Here is a 16897-nt window from a genome sequence, read left to right as displayed (position 1 = left end):
CTCCCAACCAGTGAAGGGCGCTACAGAAACAAGGAGGTACCCACAATAGGGAGGGATGTGGGGGACCCCACGCGTATCGCTGTGAACAGCTTCGTCAGGGGAGAGTGTATCCCTGATTGCAATTAGAACGGGTATTTATAGAGGATCACAGTCTTAATTAATTGTAAAGTAACAACTTAATTACATACCATGAGTGGTGTGCGTATTTGAGCGTGGCAGCCGGCTGTAAACATGGAAACCGGAAGTGGGAGAGGGGGGTGGTTTTAAGACCCGGACCCAGCGTTATAGCTAGAAATATGTACCATGTATCTAGCCATATAATCATATAGTCATATAGTCATCCATGCTATATATCATATGTATAGAAAGCCGGTTTTCGCAGGAGAAAATAACAGATAAATAAATACTTAAGGATCCCATGTCGGCTCCGCTGTGACCGGAAATGATGTTCCTCCTTTAGGTTACCATGGATGCAGAGAATGCTAAGGTCACCACGCATGTCAGAGCACCCGGCGGCGCTCCAGCAAAGCTGGATGTCAGATGTTAAAGTGAAAACACCGGTCAGAGGAGAGATCTCCCATTAGTATCTGGTTACAAACAGCATCCAGGGAGGATGTGTCATACAGAAATCTGAAGACATGTAAAGTAGCAGATAAAATCCGCAGGATATATAAATAGGTCAACAAGAACTATATTATAAGATAGATAAAACGGCGATAAGGAGGCATAGCTAAATGCTACACATATGCATGTACACATTTATGTTGAATGCCAGATTACAAAGAAGGGAATTTTGTTTACTTACCGTAAATTCCTTTTCTTCTAGCTCCAATTGGGAGACCCAGACAGTGGGTGTATAGCTACTGCCTCTGGAGGCCGCACAAAGAACTACACTTAAAAGTGTAAGGCCCCTCCCCTTCTGGCTATACACCCTCCCGTAGGAGTACGGATTCCTCAGTTTTAGTACCAAAGCAAGAAGGAGGAAAGCCAATAACAGTTTCAAAAACAAATTCAATCCGATAACTAGATCGGAGAACTTAAGAAACAACGTGAACAACATGTGCACCCGAGAAAACGAAACCCTAAAAACAGATAGGGCGGGTGCTGGGTCTCCCAATTGGAGCTAGAAGAAAAGGAATTTACGGTAAGTAAACAAAATTCCCTTCTTCTTTTTCGCTCCTAATTGGGAGACCCAGACAGTGGGACGTCCAAAAGCAGTCCCTGGGTGGGTAAAAAGATACCACATGAACGGGCTGTCATACAGCCTCTTCCTACAGGTGGGCCACCGCCGCCTGAAGGACCCGTCTACCTAGGCTGGCGTCTGCCGAAGCGTAGGTATGCACTTGATAGTGTTTGGTAAACGTGTGCAGACTCGACCAGGTAGCCGCCTGGCACACTTGCTGAGCCGTAGCCTGATGCCTCAACGCCCAGGACGCACCAACGGCTCTGGTAGAATGGGCCTTCAGTCCAGATGGAATCGGAAGCCCAGCAGAACGGTATGTGTGAAGAATTGGTTCCTTGATCCACCGCGCCAGGGTGGATTTGGAAGCTTGCGATCCCTTATGCTGACCAGCGACTAGGACAAAGAGCGCATCCGAACGGCGTAGAGGCGCCGTGCGAGAAATGTAAATCCTGAGTGCTCTCACCAGGTCCAACAGATGTAAACCCTTTTCAAATTGGTGAACTGGATGCGGACACAAAGATGGCAAAGTGATATCCTGATTGAGATGAAAGGAAGAAACCACCTTGGGAGAAAACTCTGGAATTGGACGCAGTACTACCTTGTCTTGGTGAAACACCAGGAAGGGAGATTTGCAAGATAACGCCGCCAGCTCGGACACTCTTCGAAGAGATGTGACCGCTACAAGAAAAACTACCTTTTGTGAAAGCCGAGAAAGGGGAACCTCTTTCAAGGGCTCGAAAGGCGGCTTTTGAAGAGCAAGGAGAACCTTGTTCAGATCCCAGGGTTCCAATGGCCGTCTGTAAGGAGGAACGATATGACAAACTCCTTGGAGAAACGTGCGTACTTTAGAAAGCTGTGCCAAGCGCTTCTGAAAGAATACGGATAACGCGGAGACTTGACCCTTAAGCGAGCTAAGGGACAAACCTTTTTCCAACCCAGACTGCAGGAAGGAAAGAAAAATTGGCAATGCAAATGGCCAGGGAGAAAACCCTTGAGCCAAGCACCACGCTAAGAATATCTTCCACGTCCTGTGATAGATCTTAGCTGAGGATGGTTTTCTAGCCTGTCTCATTGTGGCAACAACTCCCTGAGATAAACCTGAGGCCGCTAGGATCCAGGACTCAATGGCCACACAGTCAGGTTCAGGGCCGCAGAATTCAGATGGAAAAACGGCCCTTGAGACAGCAGATCTGGACGGTCTGGTAGTGCCCACGGTTGGCCTACCGTGAGATGCCACAGATCCGGGTACCACGACCTTCTTGGCCAATTTGGAGCGACGAGTATGGCTCGCTGGCAGTCGGACTTGATTTTCCGGAGAACTCTGGGTAACAATGCTAGAGGTGGGAACACATAGGGGAGTCGGAATTGCGACCAATCCTGAACCAAGGCGTCTGCCGCCAGCGCTCGGTGATCGTGAGACCGTGCCATGAAAACTGGGACCTTGTTGTTGTGCCGTGACGCCATCAGATCGACGTCCGGCGACCCCCAGCGGCAACAGATCTGTTGAAACACGTCCGGGTGAAGGGACCATTCTCCTGCGTCCATGCCCTGGCGACTGAGAAAGTCCGCTTCCCAGTTTTCCACGCCTGGGATGTGAACTGCAGATATGGTGGACGCTCTGCTTTCCACCCACGTCAAAATCCGCTGGACTTCTTGAAAAGCTTGGCGACTGCGTGTTCCCCCTTGGTGGTTGATGTACGCCACCGCCGTGGAATTGTCCGACTGAATCCGAATCTGCTTGCCCTCCAGCCATTGTTGGAAGGCTCGCAGGGCAAGATAGATTGCTCTGATTTCCAGAACATTGATCTGCAAGGTGGACTCTTCCTGAGTCCACGTCCCCTGAGCCCTGTGGTGGAGAAACACCGCTCCCCACCCTGATAGGCTCGCATCTGTCGTGACCACTGCCCAGGACGGGGGAAGGAACGACTTTCCCTGTGACAATGAGTTGGGGAGAAGCCACCAACGTAGAGAGTCCTTGGCAGTCTGAGAGAGGGAGACAGTCCTGTCGAGGGACGTCGATTTCCCATCCCATTGGCGCAGAATGTCCCATTGGAGAGGGCGCAGATGAAACTGCGCGAACGGGACTGCCTCCATTGCTGCTACCATCTTTCCTAGGAAATGCATGAGGCGCCTCAGTGAGTGCGACTGGCTCTGAAGGAGAGATTGCACTCCAGTCCGTAGCGAGCACTGCTTGTCCAGTGGAAGCCTCACTATCGCTGATAGAGTATGAAACTCCATGCCAAGATAAGTCAGAGATTGGGTCGGGGTTAGATGAGACTTTGGAAAGTTGATAATCCACCCGAAAGTCTGGAGAGTGTCTAGCGCCACCTTCAGACTGTGTTGGCATGCTTCTTGAGAGGATGCCTTTATAAGCAGGTCGTCTAGATACGGGATGACCGAGTGACCCTGCGAGTGCAGAACAGCTACTACTGCTGCCATGACTTTGGTGAAGACCCGGGGGGCTGTTGCCAGACCGAAGGGTAACGCTACGAACTGTAGGTGCTCGTCGTGTATGACGAAACGTAGGAAACGCTGATGCTCTGGTGCAATCGGCACGTGGAGATACGCATCTTTGATGTCTATTGATGCTAGAAAATCTCCCTGAGACATTGAGGCTATGACGGAGCGTAGGGATTCCATCCGGAACCTCCTGACTTTTACGTGTCTGTTGAGCAACTTCAGATCCAGGACGGGACGATACGATCCGTCCTTTTTTGGGACCACAAACAGATTGGAGTAAAAACCGTGACCCTGTTCCTGAAGAGGGACGGAGGTCACCACCCCTTCCGCCTTTAGAGCGGCCACCGCCTGCAACAGAGCATCGGCTCGGTCTGGTGGTGGAGAAGTTCGGAAGAAACGAGTTGGCGGACGAGAACTGAACTCTATCCTGTACCCGTGAGATAGAATATCTCTCACCCAACGGTCCTTGACGCTTGCTAGCCAAATGTCGCCAAAGTGGGACAGCCTCCCACCGACCGCGGGTGTGGGCATCGGAGACCGCAAGTCAGGAGGACGTCGTTTTGGCAACGGTTCCTCCGGCTGGTCTTTTTGGGCGTGACTGAGACCTCCAAGAATTTGAACGTCTCTGGTCCTTTTGAGTCTTTTTTGACGAGGCGAATTGGGACCTGCCCTGTCCTCGAAAGGACCGATAACCAGACTGACCCCTCCTCTGTTGGGGCTTGTTTTGTCTGTGTTGCGGTAAGGAAGAGTCCTTACCCTTGGAGTGTTTGATGATTTCATCCAAACGCTCTCCAAACAATTGGTCACGAGAAAAAGGCAAATTGGTTAAGCACTTCTTGGAATGAGAATCTGCTTTCCAATGTCTCAACCACAGAGCCCTACGCAAAACAACTGAGTTGGCTGACGCCACTGCCGTGCGGCTTGTAGCGTCCAGAACAGCATTAATCGCGTACGACGCGAATGCCGCCATTTGCGAGGTCAATGGTGCTACCTGCGGGGCAAATGCACGTGTGACTGAGTCGACTCGCGCAAGCCCGGCCGTGATAGCTTGGAGTGCCCATACGGCCGCAAAAGAAGGCGCTAATGACGCTCCAATCGCTTCATAGATGGATTTCAGCCAGAGCTCCATCTGCCTGTCAGTGGCATCTTTAAGTGCCGCTCCATCTTCAACAGCAACCAAGGATCTAGCTGCAAGCCTGGAAATTGGAGGATCCACTTTTGGACACTGGGTCCAACCCTTGACCACTTCAGAGGGAAAAGGGTAGCGTGTATCTTTAAGTCGTTTAGGAAAACGCCTTTCAGGATAAGCGTGGGGTTTCTGGATTGCGTCTCTGAAGTCAGCGTGGTCCAGAAAAGTGCTTAATGTACGCTTAGGGTATCTGAAATGGATTCTCTCGTGCTGCGAAGCTGACTCCTCTACAGGAGGAGCTGGTGGGGAAATATTCAACATCTTATTGATGTTAAATATATGATCATTAACTATGGCGTCACCATCTGGTGTATCTAGATTGAGAGCGGTCCCAGGATCAGAATCCTGATCAGTTACGTCCGCCTCATCACCCATAGATTCATCCCGCTGGGATCCAGACCATTGAGATGAATGTGAAGGCCCGTCATAACGAGCCCGCTTAGGCTGCCCGGGGCCATCGTCCGAGTCAGAGTCTTCACCCTGAGGTGTAGATGCCCGCCCCGGAGCTAGGAGCTGAGGGGGACCAGGGGGCAATACATGCACAGTGTCCGTGGTCTGAAGTACAGGCCTAGCTCGCAATGTGTCAAGAATTTGTGACATAGTGAGAGACATTCTGTCAGCAAAAGCTGCAAACTCAGTTCCTGTCACCTGGACAGCATTCACAGGTGGTACACCCTGGGACACGTCCAGCAGAGGTCCCGACTGTGCAAGCGCCGCAGGGGCCGAGCACTGCACACAATGGGGGTCCGTGGAGCCTGCCGGTAGAAAAGTCCCACATGCGGTGCAGGAAGCATATAATGTCTGTGCCTTGGCACCCTTGCGTTTTACGGGCGACATGCTGCTGGCTCTCTGCATGTGAGAGAGTCTATAGCCAAAGGGCGACCAGCGCTATGTAATACCAAGTATTTGTAGCAACAAAATACTAAGAATACTACGAGCACAAGAGGGGGTGAGCCCTGAGGGCTGCTTACCGCCCGCTGAACAGCGGGTAAGAGGCTGCAGAATGCCTTGTCTGGGTCTCCCCGGCTCCCCTCTGCAGCTCAGCGTTGTCAGCAAGAATGGCTGCCGGCTTATGTGGAGAGGGGCGGTCCGTGGGAGTTCCCCAACAAAAGTGCGGGAACAGTGTCCCCTCTGTGCTGACTGTGAGGGCTGGAGTATGTAAAAACGACTCCAGCCCTCAGCGCTGATGCACTGGCCAGCGTCCCGCCCCTCTCCTGACTGGCAGGTCTGGGGGCGGGAACGAACGAAAGCAGGCCGCAAAAGCCGGGGACTCGAGTTATCAGCGCGGCCGCCGTAAAAGCGCGGGCCGCGCTGAAGTCCCCGGCGCACTACAAGTGCCAGCCGCGCCGCTGTTCCAGCGGCCGGCGCGACCGAGTCTAGACGTGGGCAGCGTCCCGCCCCTCTCCTGACTGGCAGGTCTGGGGGCGGGAACGAACGGAAGCAGGCCGCAAAAGCCGGGGACTGTAGTTATCAGCGCGGCCGCCGTAAAAGCGCAGGCCGCGCTGAAGTCCCCGGCGCACTACAAGTGCCAGCCGTGCCGCAGTCCCAGCGGCCGGCGCGGCCGATTCCCATAAGTGTGCCTGCTTCAGCTAAGCTGAATGAGGCCATGGCACAGGCGCCGCAGCGCTGATGTCCCCCGGCGCACTACAACACCCAGCATGCTGCGGTGTGAGCGCCAAATGCACGGGGACACAGAGTACCTTAAGGAAGCAGGGCCATGTCCCTGATGTACTCCGCTCCATCCAGCATCTTCTCCAGGGGCTGTAGATGGAGCACGGTCTCAGTGCCTGGAGACCGGTAAATCCCACTTCACCCAGAGCCCTGTAAAAAGGGATGGGGAAGGAATCAGCATGTGGGCTCCTGCCGCCGTACCCGCAATGGGTACCTCAACCTTACAAACACCTCCGACATAAGTGGGGTGAGAAGGGAGCATGCTGGGAGTCTGTATAGACCCTCTTTTCTTCCATCCGACATAGTCAGCAGCTGCTGCTGACTAAAAACAATGGAGCTATGCGTGCGTGTCTGACCTCCTTGCGCACAAAGCTAAAACTGAGGAATCCGTACTCCTACGGGAGGGTGTATAGCCAGAAGGGGAGGGGCCTTACACTTTTAAGTGTAGTTCTTTGTGCGGCCTCCAGAGGCAGTAGCTATACACCCACTGTCTGGGTCTCCCAATTAGGAGCGAAAAAGAAGAGAATATTTTTAACCCAATAGGGGTAAAGCACAGATGTACATAATATGCCCACCAAAAGGTGGCGAATCCCCATAAGATGGCCGCTATAGGTTAATTCCTGCTCAAAACATGTGTCACAAATATGAAAGTTCGAATCCCTCTTAAACCATCAAAACAGTTAGTACCACCCAGGTGGATTTATCCTGTATCAAAGTGCCCAAAGATTATTAGTCACAAATACATGCATGTAGAGCAAAAGAACACCCGCTGAGCTGAAAATAACTACTAGTACCACCAAAAGCGGATGTATCATGTACAATATCTGTACACCCAAGGTTGGAAAAAAAAAAAAAAACAAAAAAAACAAAAAAAAAAAACAGGCATTATAAAAATATGGCTGTTGTGCACACCACTGAAAATTCGGCGGATTAACTATAAATTGGGGCGACTCAGTGGGTGCAATCATAAGTAGGAATTGGGGGTATGATGTTATATGACCACAAAGAGAAAGAAGAAATGAACCCATGAGAGGAACATAATCTGTATACAAAATGCAAACAAGATGCAAACAAAATGCTATCCGATTGGGAGCATAGAGAGATTTAGAGTAAATATTGAGTAGCACAGGAGGGCAACCAGATTGATGAGCCATCCTGGTATGGGATGAAACATATGTATACACACAATTATGTACAATTGGCCTCAAAAAAGTGACAGGCTATCCATATTGCTCCAAAATGGTGTATGTGGCACAAGGTCTCATTTGACCTAGCAAAAGCAAGAAATGAGTTTTAGGTTCCGGCCAAAGTGTTCCAAGACCCATATAGATTGTAACCCCACGGGACCAGCAGGGACATCTTCATCCAATAGTGTCCATGTAGGTACACAAGTAATTGGGCAGGATGTAGGTGCCGTCCGTATATCGTTTCCTTCAAGGTAGAGAGAATCATGCAGTGGTATAACCCCTCTCAGGTAAGATGACTTGGATGAGGTTCCAATGCTTTAAAGCCACAGATGAACGCCAAGGTTACCAACCACTTGTCTCTGTTTGTATCCGCCGATATAGCCAGAAAACCAAAGTGCAGGACACACACTCAATCCAGTCCAAAGGAAACAAGAGGGAGAGAACCATTCCTAGCGTTGTAACTGCGGAGAATAACCAAAAACAGCTACCATCCTATATACAGGATTCCTCTGACTTTATCCGTTTTTGTCTCAGTGTCACGATACCCCCTCAGACTTTAATAGTTACGTGCGATGTTGAATCACTGTATTCAAACATTAAACATGAGGATGGCATTGGGGCCTTGACATATTTTTTGGGGAAACAGTCGAATTCAGACAGGATGCACGACTCCTTTCTGCTTGACCTTTGTAAATTTGTGTTAGAACACAACTATTTTCTATTCGACAACGTCTTTTTCAAACAGGTCGCAGGAGTCGCGATGGGGGCGCGATGCGCGCCGGCTTATGCAAACTTGTTCTTGGGGTGGTGGGAGGATACCTACGTGTATCCTTCCCACCACTACAGGGAGCATGTTTTGCATTGGCGGAGGTACATCGATGATGTATTCTTTTTGTGGACGGGTACAGAGGAAAGTTGCCACGACTTCCTCAATGATCTTAACATCAATAATCATAACATCCTTTTGACCTCTAATTTATCATCCTCCACAGCATCCTTTTTGGATTTGTCCATTAGATTGGAAGATGGACACATCATCACGAATTTATATCGCAAGCCGACAGCCACAAACGGACTCTTGCGCTATGACAGTTTCCACCCTTTTCACACAAGAAGGGGAGTACCAGTGGGACAATTTTTACGGGTACGCCGCAACTGCTCCACGGATGAAGATTTTCAGAGCCAGGCCTGCGATCTGACTAAGCGGCTGAAACACAGGGGTTACCCCAGGGGAGTTATCTCCTCAGCCTTTCAAAGGGCCAAGCATGAGTCTCAACAAGATCTGCTCATCCGAAAAGGACCAGTGGCGGACCAACCGTTACGATTGATAACTGACTACAACAGCCACTGGCAACAGGTAAGAGGGATCTTGCGGGAACATTGGAAGATCATTAGATCTGACTGCCAGACCGCATCCTTTGTGAGTGATGTGCCCTTTGTCACAGCCAGGAGAGCGCCCAGACTCAGAGACCTATTGACGAGGAGCCATTTTAGGAGACCGACGACGAAATTGAACAGAGGCATTACACTACGGGGATCTTACCCATGCGGTGAGTGTAATGTGTGTCCCTTTATGCAACCCGTCAGAGATGTTTTTCAGAATCCCCTTGACGCTGTCCCACACAGACTAAATGGATATGTTAATTGTAAGACCTCTAATGTAATTTATGCGATTATCTGCCCTTGTCAGAAGGTCTATGTGGGACAAACATCCCAAGAACTGCGGAAAAGGGCACAGAAACACATGTCGACCATCAACTTGGCCAGGTCTGATCAGAAAAAGGGACGAACACTCACTTCGGTAGCTGCGCACTTCCTTCAATACCATCAGGGTTCTTGTCGTGGGCTACGTTTTGTAGGTCTCCAGAGGATAACTACGAATGGAAGAGGTGGGTCTCTCCTGAAACCTTTATTACAAATTGAGGCAAGATGGATTTTTAACCTGAAATCTCTCACACCATCGGGGCTCAATGAAGAGCTACTGTATACCGGTTTTCTTGGCTAATACGTAGTCTCGTATTTGATTCTTACCCTCTCCTCCATCTTTTTTGGTTATTCTCCGCAGTTACAACGCTAGGAATGGTTCTCTCCCTCTTGTTTCCTTTGGACTGGATTGAGTGTGTGTCCTGCACTTTGGTTTTCTGGCTATATCGGCGGATACAAACAGAGACAAGTGGTTGGTAACCTTGGCGTTCATCTGTGGCTTTAAAGCATTGGAACCTCATCCAAGTCATCTTACCTGAGAGGGGTTATACCACTGCATGATTCTCTCTACCTTGAAGGAAACGATATACGGACGGCACCTACATCCTGCCCAATTACTTGTGTACCTACATGGACACTATTGGATGAAGATGTCCCTGCTGGTCCCGTGGGGTTACAATCTATATGGGTCTTGGAACACTTTGGCCGGAACCTAAAACTCATTTCTTGCTTTTGCTAGGTCAAATGAGACCTTGTGCCACATACACCATTTTGGAGCAATATGGATAGCCTGTCACTTTTTTGAGGCCAATTGTACATAATTGTGTGTATACATATGTTTCATCCCATACCAGGATGGCTCATCAATCTGGTTGCCCTCCTGTGCTACTCAATATTTACTCTAAATCTCTCTATGCTCCCAATCGGATAGCATTTTGTTTGCATCTTGTTTGCATTTTGTATACAGATTATGTTCCTCTCATGGGTTCATTTCTTCTTTCTCTTTGTGGTCATATAACATCATACCCCCAATTCCTACTTATGATTGCACCCACTGAGTCGCCCCAATTTATAGTTAATCCGCCGAATTTTCAGTGGTGTGCACAACAGCCATATTTTTATAATGCCTGTTTTTTTTTTTTGTTTTTTTTTTTTTTTGTTTTTGTTTTTTTTTCCAACCTTGGGTGTACAGATATTGTACATGATACATCCGCTTTTGGTGGTACTAGTAGTTATTTTCAGCTCAGCGGGTGTTCTTTTGCTCTACATGCATGTATTTGTGACTAATAATCTTTGGGCACTTTGATACAGGATAAATCCACCTGGGTGGTACTAACTGTTTTGATGGTTTAAGAGGGATTCGAACTTTCATATTTGTGACACATGTTTTGAGCAGGAATTAACCTATAGCGGCCATCTTATGGGGATTCGCCACCTTTTGGTGGGCATATTATGTACATCTGTGCTTTACCCCTATTGGGTTAAAAATATTCTCTTTGTAATCTGGCATTCAACATAAATGTGTACATGCATATGTGTAGCATTTAGCTATGCCTCCTTATCGCCGTTTTATCTATCTTATAATATAGTTCTTGTTGACCTATTTATATATCCTGCGGATTTTATCTGCTACTTTACATGTCTTCAGATTTCTGTATGACACATCCTCCCTGGATGCTGTTTGTAACCAGATACTAATGGGAGATCTCTCCTCTGACCGGTGTTTTCACTTTAACATCTGACATCCAGCTTTGCTGGAGCGCCGGGTGCTCTGACATGCGTGGTGACCTTAGCATTCTCTGCATCCATGGTAACCTAAAGGAGGAACATCATTTCCGGTCACAGCGGAGCCGACATGGGATCCTTAAGTATTTATTTATCTGTTATTTTCTCCTGCGAAAACCGGCTTTCTATACATATGATATATAGCATGGATGACTATATGACTATATGATTATATGGCTAGATACATGGTACATATTTCTAGCTATAACGCTGGGTCCGGGTCTTAAAACCACCCCCCTCTCCCACTTCCGGTTTCCATGTTTACAGCCGGCTGCCACGCTCAAATACGCACACCACTCATGGTATGTAATTAAGTTGTTACTTTACAATTAATTAAGACTGTGATCCTCTATAAATACCCGTTCTAATTGCAATCAGGGATACACTCTCCCCTGACGAAGCTGTTCACAGCGATACGCGTGGGGTCCCCCACATCCCTCCCTATTGTGGGTACCTCCTTGTTTCTGTAGCGCCCTTCACTGGTTGGGAGCTTGATGTAGCTTTTCACTTGGGCACCTGATTGTGAGCCATCTTTGGGATCTCTGGACAAGGGTTTTTATGATTTTCCTTTCTTTTTTGCATGATTCATGCCTGGTTATTGTAATTACTGTATGACTTGCATGCCCTTGTTCTGTCATATATTGATAGCTGCTATCCCATTGGACTCACTACCAGTATAGCTCACAGGTGTGGTCCCTATGTTATAGACTTAATGGTTAAGAGTTATTACATTTATGGATTGATCCAGTATATGTTTTTCTAGGGATCAGATTTATACATTGTTGCATATGTACACAGGGCGGTACCCCATATTTTACATCTTGGAGATGTGGGGGTTCTCTATTTATATGTATTTTAAGTGATTTTAATTGTATGTCTTATGTGTCACCTTGATTGTTTCAATAAAATTCTATATCAATCTTTACTATTTTGAGGATCCCTGTGATATATATATATATATATATATATATATATATATATATATATATATATATATATATATATATATATATATATATATATATATAATTATTTTTGGGTCTGCGCGTCTCAAGGGGTGTGACTGGCCTTGAAGGAGAGATTGCACCCCTGTCTGTAGTGAACGCTGTTTGTCCAGCGGAAGCTTCACTATCGCTGGGAGAGTATGAAACTCCATGCCAAGATATGTTAGCGATTGGGTCGGAGTCAGATTTGACTTTGAAAAGTTGATGATCCACCCGAAACTCTGGAGAGTCTCCAGCGCAACGTTCAGGCTGTGTTGGCATGCCTCTTGAGAGGGTGCCTTGACCAGTAGATCGTCCAAATACGGGATCACAGAGTGACCTTGAGAGTGCAGGACTGCTACTACTGCTGCCATGACCTTGGTGAAGACCCGTGGGGCTGTCGCCAGCCCGAAAGGCAGAGCTACGAACTGAAGGTGTTCGTCTCCTATAACGAAGCGTAGAAAACGCTGATGCTCTGGAGCAATCGGCACGTGGAGATAAGCATCCTTGATGTCTATTGATGCTAGGAAATCTCCTTGAGACATTGAGGCGATGACGGAGCGGAGGGATTCCATCCGGAACCGCCTGGTTTTCACGTGCTTGTTGAGCAGTTTTAAATCCAGAACGGGACGGAAAGACCCGTCCTTTTTTGGCACCACAAACAAATTGGAGTAAAAACCGTGACCTTGCTCCTGAAGAGGAACAGGGGTCACCACTCCTTCTGCCTTTAGCGTGCACACCGCTTGCAGAAGAGCATCGGCTCGGTCGGGAAGTGGAGAAGTTCTGAAGAATCGAGTTGGAGGACGAGAACTGAACTCTATCCTGTACCCGTGAGACAGAATGTCTCTCACCCAACGGTCTTTGACCTGTGGCAGCCAAATGTCGCCAAAGCGGGAGAGCCTGCCACCGACCGAGGATGCGGAGAGAGGAGGCCGAAAGTCATGAGGAAGCCGCCTTGGTAGCGGGTCTTCCGGCTGTCTTTTTTGGGCGTGACTGAGCCCGCCAAGAATCTGAGCTCCTCTGATCCTTTTGAGTCCTTTTGGACGAGGAGAATCGGGACCTGCCCGAGCCTCGAAAGGACCGAAACCCCGACTGTCCCCTCCTCTGTTGGGGTTTGTTTTGTCTGGGCTGAGGTAAGGATGAATCCTTACCCTTGGACTGTTTAATGATTTCATCCAAACGCTCACCAAACAGTCGGTCACCAGAAAATGGCAAACTGGTTAAGCACTTTTTGGAAGCAGAATCTGCCTTCCATTCCCTTAACCACAAGGCTCTGCGTAAAACCACGGAGTTGGCGGACGCCACTGCCGTACGGCTCGTAGAGTCCAGGACAGCATTAATCGCGTAAGACGCAAATGCAGACATTTGAGAGGTTAAGGATGCCACCTGCGGAACAGATGTACGTGTGACCGTGTCAATCTGTGTAAGACCAGCTGAAATAGCTTGGAGTGCCCATACGGCTGCGAATGCTGGAGCAAACGACGCGCCGATAGCTTCATAGATGGATTTCAACCAGAGCTCCATCTGTCTGTCAGTGGCATCTTTAAGTGCAGCCCCATCTTCCACTGCAACTATGGATCTAGCCGCAAGCCTGGAGATTGGAGGATCCACCTTGGGACACTGGGTCCAGCCCTTGACCACGTCAGGGGGAAAGGGATAACGTGTATCCTTAAGCCGTTTGGAGAAACGCTTATCTGGATAAGCGTGGTGTTTCTGGACTGACTCTCTAAAGTCAGAGTGGTCCAGAAAAGTACTTAATTTACGCTTGGGATACCTGAAATGGAATTTCTCCTGCTGTGAAGCTGACTCCTCCACTGGAGGAGCTGGGGGAGAAATATCCAACATTCTATTGATGGACGCTATAAGGTCATTCACTATGGCGTCACCATCAGGAGTATCCAGATTGAGAGCGGTCTCAGGATCAGAATCCTGATCAGCTACCTCCGCCTCATCATACAGAGAGTCCTCCTGCTGGGACCCTGACCAGTGTGATGAAGTCGAGGGCCGCTCATAGCGAGCTCGCTTAGGCTGTCTGGGACTGTCGTCCGTGTCAGAGCCTTCACCCTGGGATGCATGGGACACCCCCGGAGCCCGGAGCTGTTCCAACTGAGGGGGACCAGGGAGCAATGATTCAACAGTGCCCATGGTCTGAGTTACTGGTCTAGACTGCAAAGTTTCTAGAATTTTAGTCATAGTCACAGACAATCTATCCGCAAAAACTGCAAACTCCGTCCCCGTCACCTGGACAGTATTCACAGGTGGTTCTCCCTGGGTCACCTCTAGCAGAGGCCCCGGCCGAACAAGTGCCACAGGGGCCGAGCACTGCACACAATGGGGGTCAGTGGAACCTGCCGGTAGAGTAGCCTCACATGCGGTACAAGCAGCATAGAAAGCCTGTGCCTTGGCACCCTTGCTTTTTGCGGATGACATGCTGTTGTCTCCTCTGAGCAATCTAGGAGGGTATATAGCCAAGAATCACCAGCGACCGTACAGTGCAATGTATAGCATGCAAGCATAAAAATACAAATGTACACTTCGGCACTAGTGGGGTCAGCACCAGAGGTGCCGCTTACCGCCCGCTCAAACGCGGGTGTGTGGTCGCCAGAATCCCGTGTCTGGGTCTCCCAGAACTTGTCTCCCCTCTCCAGCTCAGACTGCACACAGGAATGGCTGCCGGCGTTCTGTGAAGAGGGGCGGACCGTGGGCGTGCCTCAGACAAAGTGCGGGAAACTGGCGTCCCACTGTGTCCAGTGTGAGGGCTGGAGTATGTAAAGTAGACTCCAGCCCTCTGCGCTGATGTTCTGTACAGCGTCCCGCCCTTCCCCTGACTGGCAGGCCTGGGGGCGGGAACGAAGCGAAACTAGGCCGCAAAAGCCGGGGAATCGAGTAATAAGCGCGGCCGTCATATATGCACGGCCAGCGCGGAAGTCCCCGGCGCACCACAAGTCCCAGCCGCGCCGCAGCGTAAACTGACAGCAGCGGCCGGCGCGGCAGTTCCCAATACATTAACTCACTCAGCAGAGCTTTAGTGAGTAGTGGCACAAGCGCGCAGCGCTGTTGTCCCCGGCGCACTAACACACCCAGCAATGCTGCAGTGTGTCTGCGCGCGGTCTGTACGGGGACACAGAGTACCTTGACGTAGCAGGGCCATGTCCCTGACGATACTCAGCTCCATATCCAGCAGATTCCCCAGCGGCTGTGGATGGAGCACGGTCCCAGTGCCTGGAGACCGGTAAAATCCCACTTCACCCAGAGCCCTAAGGGGGATGGGGAAGGAAGCAGCATGTGGGCTCCAGCCTCCGTACCCGCAATGGGTACCTCAACCTTAACAAACACCGCCGACAAAAGTGGGGTGAGAAGGGAGCATGCTGGGGGCCCTAGTATGGGTCCTCTTTTCTTCCATCCGACATAGTCAGCAGCTGCTGCTGACTAAACAGTGGAGCTATGCGTGGATGTCTGACCTCCTTCGCACAAAGCATGAAAACTGAGGAGCCCGTGATCCCACGGGGGGTGTATAGGCAGAAGGGGAGGGGCCTTACACTTTTAAGTGTAGTGCTTTGTGTGGCCTCCGGAGGCAGAAGCTATACACCCAATTGTCTGGGTCTCCCAATTAGGAGCGACAAAGAAAGACAGCTCTTTACTGAACACATGGTGTAAGACAATAATACCGAAATCATCACTACAGAAGTCTCCTAACCCTTACCCCGAGAGCGCAGAGCAGGCCTGGGTCAGGCAATCCCTCTTCCCAATCTTATTAATGCAGTCACTGAAAGCCGTCTTGATGTCAGGAATGGAGAGACAACCCTGGAAGGAGAAGGACAGATTTATTTAATTTCAGTAAACCTTAAAAGGAACTCCGATAGGGTATTTATTAAACTGGATACTAATTAAAGGAGTTATCCACTACTCAGGCAAACTTTTGTCAATCATTGTTTCCCTAAAGTAAGATAAAAGCTATACCCCCCCCACCACCACCACACCGGTGTCAGCACGGCTATTTTACATGGATTTGTTAATAAAGGACTGATTTCATCTACCCTGGATGCATACCGACGGACATATTGTTTGGATTTCTGTGTGTATAGGGGCTATGTGGGGGCTCATACTGTATGTAGGGGGCTGTGTATGGGTTAATACTGTATGTAGGGGCTATGTGGGAGCTCATACTGTATGTAGGGGGCTGTGTATGGGTTCATACTATAGGTAGGGGCTATGTGGGGGCTCATACTGTATGTAGGGGGCTGTGTATGGGTTCATACTGTAGGTAGGGGCTATGTGGGAGCTCATACTGTATGTAGGGGGCTGTGTATAGGTTCATACTGTATGTAGGGGCTATGTGGGGGCTCATACTGTATGTAGGGGGCTGTGTATGGGTTCATACTGTATGTAGGAGCTATGTGGGAGCTCATACTGAATGTAGGGGGCTGTGTATAGGTTCATACTGTATGTAGGGGCTATGTGGGAGCTCATACTGTATGTAGGGGGCTGTGTATGGGTTCATACTGTATGTAGGGGCTATGTGGGGGCTCATACTGTATGTAGGGGGCTGTGTATGGGTTCATACTTTATGTAGGGGCTATGTGAAGGCTCATACTGTATGTAGGGGGCTGTGTATGGGTTCATACTATAGGTAGGGGCTATGTGGGAGCTCATACTGTATGTAGGGGGCTGTGTATGGGTTCATACTGTATGTAGGGGCTATGTGGGGGCTCATACTGTATGTAGGGGGCTGTGT

At 49.4% G+C, this 16897-nt stretch overlaps 1 protein-coding gene and 1 long non-coding RNA gene across 3 annotated transcripts in view; one reads left to right on the top strand and one right to left on the bottom strand.

Annotated features, from left to right (window-relative positions):
* The window catches only part of ARFRP1 (ARF related protein 1), a 61378-nt gene that overhangs the window by 37829 nt on the left and 6652 nt on the right, over positions 1-16897 (bottom strand). For both annotated transcript variants that reach the window (XM_075347804.1, XM_075347805.1), the window contains exon 7: positions 15866-15966. In XM_075347804.1, coding sequence (XP_075203919.1) covers positions 15866-15966 — 101 coding nt within the window. The remainder of the gene's footprint in view (positions 1-15865; positions 15967-16897) is intronic.
* LOC142310293 (uncharacterized) lies at positions 8715-10517 on the top strand. Its single transcript, XR_012754119.1, has 4 exons — positions 8715-9047; positions 9136-9240; positions 9381-9579; positions 9756-10517. It is a non-coding gene; the product is annotated as an uncharacterized LOC142310293 (long non-coding RNA).

Source organism: Anomaloglossus baeobatrachus, chromosome 5 (assembly GCF_048569485.1).
Source record: "Anomaloglossus baeobatrachus isolate aAnoBae1 chromosome 5, aAnoBae1.hap1, whole genome shotgun sequence".
Lineage (NCBI taxonomy): Eukaryota > Metazoa > Chordata > Amphibia > Anura > Aromobatidae > Anomaloglossus > Anomaloglossus baeobatrachus.
Note: the sequence above shows the minus strand (reverse complement) of the source record. Positions and strands in the feature narration are given on the sequence as shown.